This window comes from Cebus imitator, unplaced genomic scaffold (assembly GCF_001604975.1).
Source record: "Cebus imitator isolate Cc_AM_T3 unplaced genomic scaffold, Cebus_imitator-1.0 Scaffold831, whole genome shotgun sequence".
NCBI classification, from domain to species: domain Eukaryota; kingdom Metazoa; phylum Chordata; class Mammalia; order Primates; family Cebidae; genus Cebus; species Cebus imitator.
This window is the reverse complement of record NW_016108146.1, coordinates 183,113-195,025: the sequence shown is the minus strand read 5'-3', so window position 1 is coordinate 195,025 and position 11,913 is coordinate 183,113. Positions and strand designations below refer to the sequence as shown.

The following is an 11,913-nucleotide window of genomic DNA, read 5'->3' as shown; positions in this document are numbered from 1 at the left end:
CAGCCTCCTGAGTAGCTGGGATTACAGGCACGCGCCACCATGCCCAGCCAATTTTTTGTAGTTTTTAGTAGAGACGGGGTTTCACCGTGTTCACCAGGATGGTCTCGATCTCTTGACCTCGTGATCCACCCGCCTCGGCCTCCCAAAGTGCTGGGATTACAGGCGTGAGCCACCGTGCCCGGCCAAGAAACAGGTTTTAAATGTGAACTGTGACAGGAAGGCAACCCTGTCCCTGGGCATCAGATCTGTGTCAGGATGGGGGAGTCAGCTGCCAAAGTCCAGAAAGAGGCTGCATAGGCCTCCGGTGATGTGGGAGCAGAAGGTCTTTTGAACATTTGGCCTCATCTTGACGGTGAGCCTCCGGATCAGAAACACATTGCCTGGTGGATCAGGAAACCATGCCAGGGCGTTTTGTTAAAGAGAAACCATGAGAGCTTTCAGTAGAACAGGGACCCACACGCAGACGTTCATGTCCCTGTGCACATTGGGTTGACTGTCCTTGCAGAGTGTGAAACGGGAAATATCTGAACGAACACATCTGTACTTGCAGAAAATGACCAAGAGGAGGATGAAGATGTTCATGTTACAGAGTCTGAGCAAATACAGGAGTCACGTGCCCCCAGGTAACGCTGAATAATCAGGAGCAAGTAGTGGGTGGTAAAGTATGGAAAAGTTCTAGAATCTCACCCTCTCTGGCATCTCCCATGGGCCCAAAGCCTCCATTCCCTTGGCCACAATACGTTCAGTTCAACCCAACTTAGACACAGGGTGTGGCAGCTGTCGCGGTTCTTTGTGTGTGCCGAGTGCCGTGTCTGAACTATGCAGGGATAACTGAGTCTCTGCTCTTCTCAGCTCCTTTCTGCCCAGTGTGACGAATACCAGCCGCTCTCTTTCCCTCCGGTTTCCCATGGCAGCCATGCTCTGTGGCAGAGAGGAGGATTGCCTGTTTCCTCTCAAAGGGAACCTCCCATTTGCCTTCTGAGGGCCCTCTCTTATTCCTCCTGTGAAAACCGGCCAGGGGTTCCCGGGGTCCAATCCCCCTTTGTTTAATCTTTTGTCATTTCGATACCCTCAGGCTCATCGGGGAGGTGCCGAAGGTGGATGTCAAGAGAGTCCTTGAAGACTCACCGGAGGAATGTGTCATCACTCGTTCAAATATCTACGGCCCTTCTGACTCCAGCCAGCCTCCATACGGAGACACCAATGAAATCCCATTTGAGGAAGACAACCTCAACTCTGCACTGGTTGTAGAGAGTCCATCGTCCCGTGATGCAGTGGAGGATGCTCTAATCATTCTTTCAGGTGACCCCTACATTCCTTGTTTTTGGTACCTCTGTCTAGGCTGAGGAAGATCAGCTCTGAAGACAGGCTCTATACACACAAATCAGTTTGAATAAAAATGTATGATGGGATACTAAACGCAGATATCAGGGAATTTTTATCCCTTCCTCAGCTCATGCCATGCGTTTGTCTCCGAGGCCCAAGCATCAAGTTACCAGACCCCAGGCCAGTGTGACAAACTCATGGTCACCTGAGTGCAGGAGGTGTACAGTAGGTGTCTGTCAGGTCTCCTAGCTTTGAGTCAGTATCTCCCATCTCCTGTCATTCTGTCATCTGTCCCTGAACGATGTTCATGGAGTTTCCATTTCTTTTTAAGGAAACTGGGAGCCTTGCCTATTTATTTGGCCATATTGTTCCCCAGGTTTCACTGCCCCGAGCGTCGGTCTTGATCTGTTTTGAGTCAGCTTGCTTAGCTGCACAGTCACCTTGAAACCAGGATGAAAACATTTCCTCTTTACCTTGCTGATGTGTTTCCATGAAGCAAGGCTCAGCCCGGCTCTCCACCCCATCAGTGCAATGGCCGTTCTGATTTTTCTTCGTAGCATCACATAATTGTTTGCTGTTGTTGGGTTGGAGTCTTATTTTGTCACCCAGGCTAGAGTGCAGTGGCATCATCTTGGCTTACTGCAATCTGCACTTCACGGACTCCAGTGATTCTCCTGCCTCTGCCTCCTGAGTAGCGGGGACCACAGGTGCTCACCACCACACCTAGCTAATTTTTGTATTGTTAGTAGAGATGAGGTTTCGCCTTATTGGCCAGGCTGGAGTTGAACTCCAGACCTTCAATTTTTCACCCACCTTGTACTTTGAAATCATGGATTTTGCTTTTTCTTTTTTTTGAGATGGAGTCTCCCTCTGTTATTCAGGCTGGAGTTGAGTTGCACGATCTCAGGTCACTGCAACCTCTGTCCCCTGGGTTCAGACGATTGTGCTCCCTCAGCCTCCTGAGTAGCTGAGACTGTAGGCGCGTGCCGCCATGCCCAGCTAATTTCTTTGTATTTTTAGTAGAGACAGGCTTTCACCGTGTTAGCCAGGATGGTCCCGACCCCCTGACCTCGTGAAGTGCTCACCTCGGCCTTTCAGAGTGCTGGGATTACAGGCAGGAGCCACCATGCCCGGCCCACAGATTCTTCTTTCTTTGCTTTTGTTTCATCTTTTTTTATTCCTTCTCCCTAGAGACTGTCCAAAATTGTCAATGCTGACTATTGCATGTCATCACGGCGGGTTATTGGGGAAAGTTTTCAATGAGCAATAATCTCATCTCAGATAAAACTCATTGGCTACGGTACTGCCACTGCGCAAAGCTCGCAGATTCTTTTTCAAGCTAGTGTGGTTAGAATTTACATATTGTCCAGTTTCATGTATAGATGCCTCTGACCATTCAATGACCTTGCTACCTGGTGAGATAAGTCAGTATTGCAGCAACACTCCCAGAAAACAGTTTGACTAATTTTTGGATATTTTCTGGGAAAAAATTTGGTTTAACTTTGCGTAGACTCAGGCAGAGAATATAGCACTATGGTCCACCTGTACAGGGAGATTTTCACCTGTGCATCTGGAAAGCAGGCTCATCTACTCACCAGGCTTCATCCAGGGCACCCTAGAATCTCCCTGTCAGAATTTGTATTCTTGCCCTGAGAACAATTCTGTGCTCGTGCTATGACTAAACACTGGTTTGGTCTTATGTGAAGTGTGATTTTCTTAATGTGACCTGCTTTTCTGAATTTGCTTACAGAAGATCGAAAAGATCATGAGGAGGACCGGCAATACGGAGACAGCCAAAATAAACTTCTTATGAGTCAAGCAGCCTACGACCTGGGCTGCCGGCTGAAGACGGAAGGTAAGTTCTGTAGGTTCACCATCACAGAAGTGCTGAAGAGTGTTCTGTGTTTTGTCTGAGAAACTGAACACTCTCTTCATCAGAATTTATTTCATTTTCCCCATACTTCTAGGCAAATATAAATTTGTATTTTAACATTTTATAAAAATGAATGAGAGAGGCCAAAGCATGTAGCCACTTTTCCACGTCTGCAGTAAGGTGGGTGTGGGACTCAGGGTAAAATCTCAGCCATTGATTCCTGACACAGGCACAGAACCACCTGTTTTTCTCAGCAAGAGGCCAAATCATGTTCACAGGAATCCTCTCTGTACCACAGAAAATCCTGCAGACAAGTAGCATCTAGTCTCTTGGTCGAAATGCCTGAGGCTCATGAACTGCCATTCAGTTCAGGTTTCTGCTAAGGTCAAGTAGGGAAAGCTGTGTTCTGGGGGCCTGGGGGAAATACAGTGATAGCACACAGAACCCACTGCGGGAGCTTAAAGAGCACTCTGCTCCTTACATAATCTGATGGGAGGTGTTCTTTGGAACAAGGGGCAGCATCTGTCCAGTTGTAAAGGACTAAAAGGAAGCTGTGACAGGAGGGCGGTTGTTGGAGTGGAAAGAGCTCGGGATTAAGAATGAAGGTTCCCAGGCTGTATCTTCAGCAGTGTTTTTAGTAACTGTCAGTGAGCAATTGATTTCTCCTTCCTGACTTTCTGTCCCTCCATCTGCAAAGTCAGGCAAATTTCTCTCTCTCCATCTGCAAAGGCAGACGTCTTGCAGTGTCTGAAGTCTTCAAACGTGCGAACACTTATGACCGCTTATCAAAATGAGATAAAGCCCCTGGCTGTGTGGTGTTGGAGACAGCACTTGATGTGTGGGCATTTGGTGTTAGGAAGCGGTTCAGACTGGAGCACTCCCTGTGGAGAGAATGTCCCTGAATACCATAGCAGAAGCCACTTGGACGGCCTGTGACGTCACCTGATGTGCAGAGGATTGTGGGACAAGTTTGTTTGTCCTCTCCTAAGAGAAAGAAATAGGTTGTAAATGTGCACTGTGACAGGAAGGCAACCCTGGCCCTGGGCATCAGATATGTGTCAGGTTGGGGGAGAAAGCTGCCAAATTCCAGAGAGAGGCTGCACAAGCCTCCAGTGATGTGGGAGCAGAAGGTCTTTTCAACATTTGGCCTCATCTTGACGGTGAGCCTCCGGATCAGAAACGCATTGCCTGGTGGATCAAGAAACCATGCCAGGGCGTTTTGTTACAGAGAAAACATGAGAGCTTTCAGTAGAACAGGGACCCACACACAGACGTTCATGTCCCTGTGCACATTGGGCTGAATATGCTTGCAGAGTGTGAAACGGGAAATATCTGAACGAACACATCTGTACTTGCAGAAAATGAAAAAGATGAGGATGAAGATGTTCATGTCGTGGAGGCTGAGGAAATACAGGAGTCATGTGCCCCCAGGTAACACTGAAGAATCAGGAGGAAGTAATGGGTGGTAAAGTATGGAAAAGTTCTAGAATCTCACCCTCTCTGGCATCTCCCATGGGCCAAAAGCCTGCATTCCCTTGGCCACAATATATTCAGTTCAGCCCAACTTAGACGCAGGGTGTGGCAGCTGTTGTGGTTCTTTGTATGTGCTGAGTGCCGTGTCTGAATTATGCAGGGATAACTGAGTCTCTGTTCTCCTCAGCTCCTTTCTGCCCAGTGTGATGAATACCAGCTGCTCTCTTCCTCTCCGGTTCCCATGGCAGCCATGCTGTGTTGCAGAGAGGAGGATTGCCTGTTTCTTCTCAAAGGGAACCTCCCATTTGCCTTCTGAGACCCCTCTCTTATTCCTCCTGTCCAATCCCCCTTTGTTTAATCTTCTGTCATCTTTATCCCATCTGGCTCATCAGAGAGGTGCAGAAGATTGAAGTCAAGAAAGTCCCTGAGGACTCACTGGAGGAATGTGTCGTCACTCGTTCAAATAGCTATGGCCCTCCTGACTCCAGCCAGCCTCCCAGAGACACCAATGAAATCACATTTGAGGAAGACAGCGTCGATTCTGCGCTGGTTGTAGAGAGTGAATCGTCTCATGATGTAGTGGAGGATGCGCTAATCATTCTTTCAGGTGACCTCTACATTCCTTGATTTTGGTACCTCTGTCTAGGCTGAGGAAGATCACCTCTGAAGACAGGCTCTATACACACAAATCGGTTTGAATAGATACATATGATGGGACACTAAAAACAGATATCAGGGAATTGTTATCTCTTCCTCAGCTCATGCCCTGCATTTGTCTCCCTGGCCCGAGTATCAAGTTACCAGACCCCAGGCCCATGTGACAATCTCATGGTCACCTGAGTGCAGGAGGTGTACAGTAGGTGTCTGTCAGGTCTCCTAGCTTTGAGTCGGTATCTCTCATCTCCTGTCATTATGTCATCTGTCCCTGAATGATGTTCATGGAGTTTCCATTTCTTTGTAAGGAAACTGGGAGCCTTGCTTTTTTATTTGGAGATATTGTTCCCGAGGTTTCACTGCTCTGAGTGTCGGTCTTGATCTCTTTTGAGTCAGCTTGCTTAGCTGCACAGTCACCTTGAAACCAGGATGAAAACATTTCCTCTTTACCTTGCCGATGTGTTTCCGTGAAGCAAGGCTCAGCCCGGCTCTCCACCCCATCAGTGCAAGGGCCGGTCTGATTTTTCTTCGTAGCGTCCCATATTGTTTGCTGTTGTTGAGATGGAGTCTTTTTTTGTCATCCAGGCTGAAGTGCAGTGGCACCATCTTGGCTTACTGCAGCTCCACTTTGCAGACTCCACTGATTCTCCTGCCTGTGCCTCCTGAGTAGCTGGGACCACAGGTGCTCACCACCACACCTAGCTAATTTTTGTATTTTTAGTAGAGACGAGGTTTCACCATATTGGCCGGGCTAGTCTTGAACTCCTGACCTTAAATTTTTCACCTACTTTGTCCTTTCAAATCACGGATTTTGTTTTTTCTTTTTCTTGGAGGTGGAGTCTCCCTCTGTTATTCAGGCTGGAGTTCAGCTGCACGATCTCAGGTCACTGCAACCTCTGCCCCCTGGGTTCAGACGATTGTGCCGCCTCAGCCTCCCGAGTAGCTGAGACTGTAGACGTGTGCCACCATGCCCAGTTAATTTCTTTGTATTTTTAGTAGAGACAGGCTTTCACCGTGTTAGCCAGGATGGTCCCAATCTCCTGACTTCGTGAGGTGCTCACCTCAGCCTTTCAGAGTGCTGGGATTACAGGCGTGAGCCACGATGCCCGGTTCACATTTCACCATTGGTCTGAGACAAATTTTTTTTGTTTGTTTTTGTTTTGTCTTTTTTTATTCCTTCTCCCTAGGGACTGTCAAAAATTGTCAATGGTGACTCTATTTGCATGTCATCATGGCGGGGTATTGGGGAAAGTTTTCAATTAGCGATAATCTCATCTCGGATAAACCTCATTGGCTATGATACTGCCACTGCGCAAAGCTCACAGATTCTTTTTCAAGCAAGTGTGGTTAGAGTTTACATATTGTCCAGTTTCATGCATAGATGCCTCTAACTATTCAATGACCTTGCTACCTGGTGAGATATGTCAATATTGCAGCAACACTGCCAGAAAATAGTTTGACTAACTTTTGGAGATTTTCTGGGAAAAAATTTGGTTTAACTTTGCACAGACTGAGGGAGAGAATATTGCATTATGGTCTACCCGTAGAGGGAGATTTTGGTCTGTGCATCTGGAAAGCAGGCTCATCTACTCACCAGGCTTCATCTAGAGCACCCTAGCATCTGCCTGTGAGAATTTGTATTCTTGCCTGAGAACATTTCTGTGCTTGTGCTATGACTAAACACTGATTTGGTCTTGTGTGAAGTGTGATGTGCTTAATGTGACCTGCTTCTCTGAATTCATTTACAGAAATTCAAAGTGATGATGAGGAAGAGGAAGAAAAAGGGCCAGTGCCCCCCAGGTAACGCGGTGGAGTTGTGGGCTGTTAGTTCAGTAGTGACACCTGGAGACCACAGATCCAGGGAAAACAGGGAAGTGATGACTAGAACACTTTCTTCCATTCACCCAGCTACAAATTGTCCTTATTGACAGTGTTGTGGGTGATTTGTGGCACTGGTGTAGGTTTGAATTTCTTAGTCCTTCTAAGATAGGAGCCTGCAATCAGATGAGCCAGGTGAACTCAGCAAACAGGGATTTCCTGGTTTCACCTGTTCTCTCCCATGTGTTTAATTCCAGGGAGAGACGCATATATGCTTTCTGCGTATTTCTTGTTAGCGTTTGCTAGGATTTGTGAAGAGAAGAAATTCAAAAAATATACATTTGATATCAAAATACTGGAAAAAGGAGGCCCTTATAACCCAAGATCTGGGTGTCTGAAATGCCTCAAGAGCTCTGTTCACTTGAATGCTGCATGTAAAATTCAACACAACTTATGCGAGGCAGTTGAAGCCCCGTGTTAGTTCTCGTGCTGCAGATCATGATGAGAGTTTACAGGGAGTCTGGGTGGCCTGCGGTGGCTCATCTGTGCAAATACTCTGAGCACCTGCTGCTCATTTGTGCCCTGTCCCCACGGTAGTCACCCTCAACCCTGCATTTAGAAGGATGGTTTTTTTTTCTCTTGAAGGAGAAATGCCTTTGCTTTCTGAGACCACTCCATTCTGACTTCCATCAGATCAGCTGGGAGACTTTGTTGTCTAATCTCTGTTGGTTTACTCTTCTGTCACCCTGTCCTACCTGGCTCATCAGGAATCTGCAGGAGTCTGTGGAGGAGGAAGCCCCCCAGGAGTCCTGGGATGAAGGTTATTTGACTCTCTCAGTTCCTCCTGGCACATCTGCCTTCAATGAGCCTTACAGGAGCAGCTTACACTTATTAGAGGATCAGCAAGTCGACTTGGCTCGTGACATAGACAGTGAGTACTCCATTGTGAAGGCGATGAAGCTCCATTTTGTGTCCCAGATAGACCCCATAGTCTTTGGGCATTGCTCCCCTGGCTGGCCTGAGAGTTGTCATCACTGTGGGCTGAACCTGTACATCAGTGTAGATTTCAGTCACTCTGGATTCCAGTCTGAAGCACGGACATGGGGTGTTAGTGAGCTTTGCTCTCTCTCTAGTCTCAGGCCGTGCCTGTCGCACCCTGGATCGACTGTCAGGACATTGAAACCCAAGGCAGGTGTTGCACACTCACACCGAGCTATGCAGCGCATGCCCACGAGTTGTCTGTCAATCTGGATTCAATGTCTCTTGCCAGCTACCAAGTTCCTCATGAGTTTTGTTCCCCAAGCATGTCTGTCAGGTTCTTCCCTGCTTGTACAAACTTGGTGTAACTGTTTGTACAAACTTGGGATAAAAGGATAATGGTCTACCAGAATAGAGACATTTCACCATTGGTTCTGAGACACAAACCAAGGAATCTCTATCATGATTGGCCTTCAGACCTCCTGAAGTCCATCTCTAACATTATCCTGTTCTCATGCTGGGGAGCCTGAGGTCTCTGTGCAGGGATTGGACAGTGGACTGTTATGGGTGTAGGGGAATTGGCTTATTTTGTCTGTCCCTGTCTGAATTTATTGCAGAGATTAAAAATGACCAAGAAGAGGAAGAAGGTCAAGGCCCACCATGCCCCAGGTAACTCTGAGTAATTGTGAACAGCTAATTTTGTGTTGACACCTGGAGATGCCAGGTCCAGGGAACACAGAGTGGGCTGACAATATCGATACCGTGTTTTCAACGAAGCCTGAACTATTCCTACTAACATTGCTGTTGGTTTTCATTGCAGTAGATATTTAGGTTTCCATTTCTTCCTCCCATTTTCATGTACTAACTACTGTAGGTTGACCATACTGGTTTTTATGATCTGTGTCCTCTGTGTGTCCTGAGGGCACTAACTCAGAGTGTCCTTTTACTCCCTCATCAGTGTGTCACCTGGACGGTTCACTGAGCTTACTTTCTCTCTCTCTCTTTCTCTTTCATTCTTTTTACCCTACTCTTGCCCATCCCAATATAAGGCAATAATTTGTTACGTAATTAATGGATCTATGTTTTTTCTTTATTAACCACTTTCTTGTGCTACCCATGAAATCTAGTTGGGGCTCTGCGGTGTCTTATTTTCCCTGACTTATTCTTTGGTTTTTCCTCCTTTTCTAGGCTCAGCATGGAGCTGGTGGAAGCAGAAGAGCCTGAAGTCTTCCGGTACTCACTGGATATATTGTATTCAATGTATACAGCTTATCCTGAGTTTTACTACACATGCCAGGATTACACATATGCCATTTTTTTACTTGTGGAAGAGCATGTTCGCTTGACTTTGGACATGGACAGTAGATTTCTTACTATGACAGTGATAAGACTCCACCTGGTCTCCCGGATAGGGGTCATATTCCCACACTAAGACAACATGTCACCTGGGACTCTGCCGGTGCAGAGTATGAACAACACCATGTTCTTGCTGAAACGCTTAGTCTGAGTTTCATAGCCTGAGGTAATCTCCAGACAACTTCATAATGTAGAGCAGTGAGCAGGACGACTGACCTGTCTCCTTTAAAAAAACAAATGGTTTTTAAAAGTATTTGTCACCACAAATCACACAACTAAAAGGAGAAGAGATACTTTGGGTTGAAAAAGAGTCAAAACCTAATGTAGCTACATTTCTTTACTTCTTTTGAACCCAAAGTGTCTCCTCACCTTTTTGTTGTTGTCATTGATGGTGGTGACATGGGCTTGTTTGTAGAGGACACGTCAGCTGTCTGGCTCAATGGTCTATACTCTGAAGTTTTCTGAAAATGTCCTCATGATTAAATTCAGCCTAAAAGTGTTTTTCCGGGAACACTGCAGGGTCAATGCTACCTCACACATCTGCAGACAGATACAGTCCCATGTGTCTACCACCATGATCATGGTACCAGGACTGTTCCAGCATTTGCCTATCACCATGATCGTGGTACTGGGACTGTTCCACCAATTGTCTACCACCATGATCGTGATACCAGTACTGTTCCACCATTTGTCTATCACCATGATCATGGTACCAGGACTGTTCCACCATTTGTCTATCACCATGATCGTGGTACCAGGACTGTTCCACCATTTGTCTATCACCATCATCGTGATGCCATATCTGTACCTTTCAGAGATACCTTATTTATAGTGAAGTAATTGGAAAAATGGTTTTTAAAAGTATTAATATGCTGTGTTCAAATGATCATCCCCTAAACATTTTATTCATTGATCATCCCTGGCGGTGTCAATTATTATATCTCTTTACTGGAAATTTTCAATTTTTACTGTGTCTTTGCTTTTCCTAGTTTCTGTTGTTGGAAAAAAAATTCCCTGCCTGCATTTTAATTTTTGCAAAGTTACTTTTAATCTATACTATTAAAATTTTTTCTCTTAAGATAAGACTGTCAGCACATAAGGCCACAGAAAAACAGAGAATTCACTGATTTTGAAGTCTTCGTTAATTTCTGGCTGACAAGAGATGTAGTTTTCTTAGTTAGCTGCTAGTATCTATTCATGTGAGCAGCCAGGGAAATGTCTATCAGACTAAGGACATGCAAAGCCCAGGCCGTTCTCTTTGAGTCTTTTGACTATTTCAAAAGAGAGGAGAATAGGTAATTCCACATACGTGGACAGGAAGGAGAATACACTAAAAGAAACAGACAACTATTTCCCAAAACAGAATCGAAAATTAGATTTAAATAAACATACCCCATTAAAATTCATAAAACATTTTCTCATGAAATGTAATTTCTCTAAACTTACCTATTATATGGAAGTCAGTTCTTAATATGCCACACTACATTGACTGTTGACATACATACGAACATATTTCCAGGTTTATTATTTGAAAAAGCAAATGGACTATAATCCCTTTGTTTTGCAGTGATCTTTTTAAGATTGGTGATTTTTTTTTTTCAAAATAAAACGAAAGATTTTCAAGATTGAAAATGACATTGAAATTTATCTTCTCAAAGTAATGATGTTTAACTCTGTGTATCTTATTTCTGTTTATAGTATAACTGTCAAGTGATCATTTAACCATTCTTTAAATATTTCAAATTACTGGGAGCAAACCACATCACCCTGGGATGATGTCTTCTTTTTCTTTTCTTTTTTTCTTTATTTTACCTTAAGTTCTGGGGTGCATGTGCAGATCTTGCAGGATCGTTACATAGGTATACACATGCCGTGGTGGTTTGCTGCCTCCATCCTTCCATCACTTACGTTAGGTATTTGTCCTAATGCTATTTTTTCTCAATATTCCCATCCCCTGCTATCCCTCCCTCACCCCCCACCCTCAACAGACCTCAGTTTGTGATATTCCCCTCCTGTGTCCTTGTGTTCTCATTGTTCAGCATTCTCTTATGAGTGAAAACATGTGGTGTTTGGTTTTCTGTTCTTGTGTCAGTTTGCTGAGAATGATGGTTTCCAGCTTCATCCATGTCCCTGCAAACGACATGAACTCATCCTTTTTTATGGCTGCATAGTATTCCATGGTGTGTATGTGCAACTTTTTCTCTATCCATTGTGTTATTGATGGGCATTTAGGTTGGTTATACATCTTTGCTATTGTAAACAGTGCTACAATGAACATACGTGTGCATGTGTCTTTATAATAGAAGGATTTATAATCCTTTGGGTATATACCCAGTAATGAGATTACTGGATCAAATGTTATTTCTATTTCTAGATCCTTGAGGAATCGCCACACTGTCTTCCACAATGATTGAAGTAATTTATATTCCCACCAA

General features: G+C 45.1%; 1 protein-coding gene and 2 non-coding genes across 4 annotated transcripts in view; 1 reads left to right on the top strand and 2 right to left on the bottom strand.

The window, feature by feature from the left end:
• The window catches only part of LOC108297706 (neuroblastoma breakpoint family member 3-like), a 16,466-nt gene extending 5,331 nt beyond the window's left edge, over positions 1 to 11,135 (top strand). For both annotated transcript variants that reach the window (XM_037735539.1, XM_037735538.1), the window contains 9 exons: positions 551 to 623; positions 1,076 to 1,302; positions 3,077 to 3,181; positions 4,558 to 4,630; positions 5,065 to 5,279; positions 7,075 to 7,126; positions 7,912 to 8,075; positions 8,740 to 8,791; positions 9,311 to 11,135. In XM_037735539.1, coding sequence (XP_037591467.1) covers positions 551 to 623; positions 1,076 to 1,302; positions 3,077 to 3,181; positions 4,558 to 4,630; positions 5,065 to 5,279; positions 7,075 to 7,126; positions 7,912 to 8,075; positions 8,740 to 8,791; positions 9,311 to 9,554 — 1,205 coding nt within the window. In that variant the 3' untranslated portion in view covers positions 9,555 to 11,135. The remainder of the gene's footprint in view (positions 1 to 550; positions 624 to 1,075; positions 1,303 to 3,076; positions 3,182 to 4,557; positions 4,631 to 5,064; positions 5,280 to 7,074; positions 7,127 to 7,911; positions 8,076 to 8,739; positions 8,792 to 9,310) is intronic.
• LOC119469784 lies at positions 2,509 to 2,647 on the bottom strand. Its single transcript, XR_005198626.1, has one exon. It is a non-coding gene; the product is annotated as a U4 spliceosomal RNA (small nuclear RNA).
• On the bottom strand, positions 6,507 to 6,646 carry LOC119469783. Its single transcript, XR_005198625.1, has one exon. It is a non-coding gene; the product is annotated as a U4 spliceosomal RNA (small nuclear RNA).
• Positions 11,136 to 11,913: the final 778 nt, after the last annotated feature.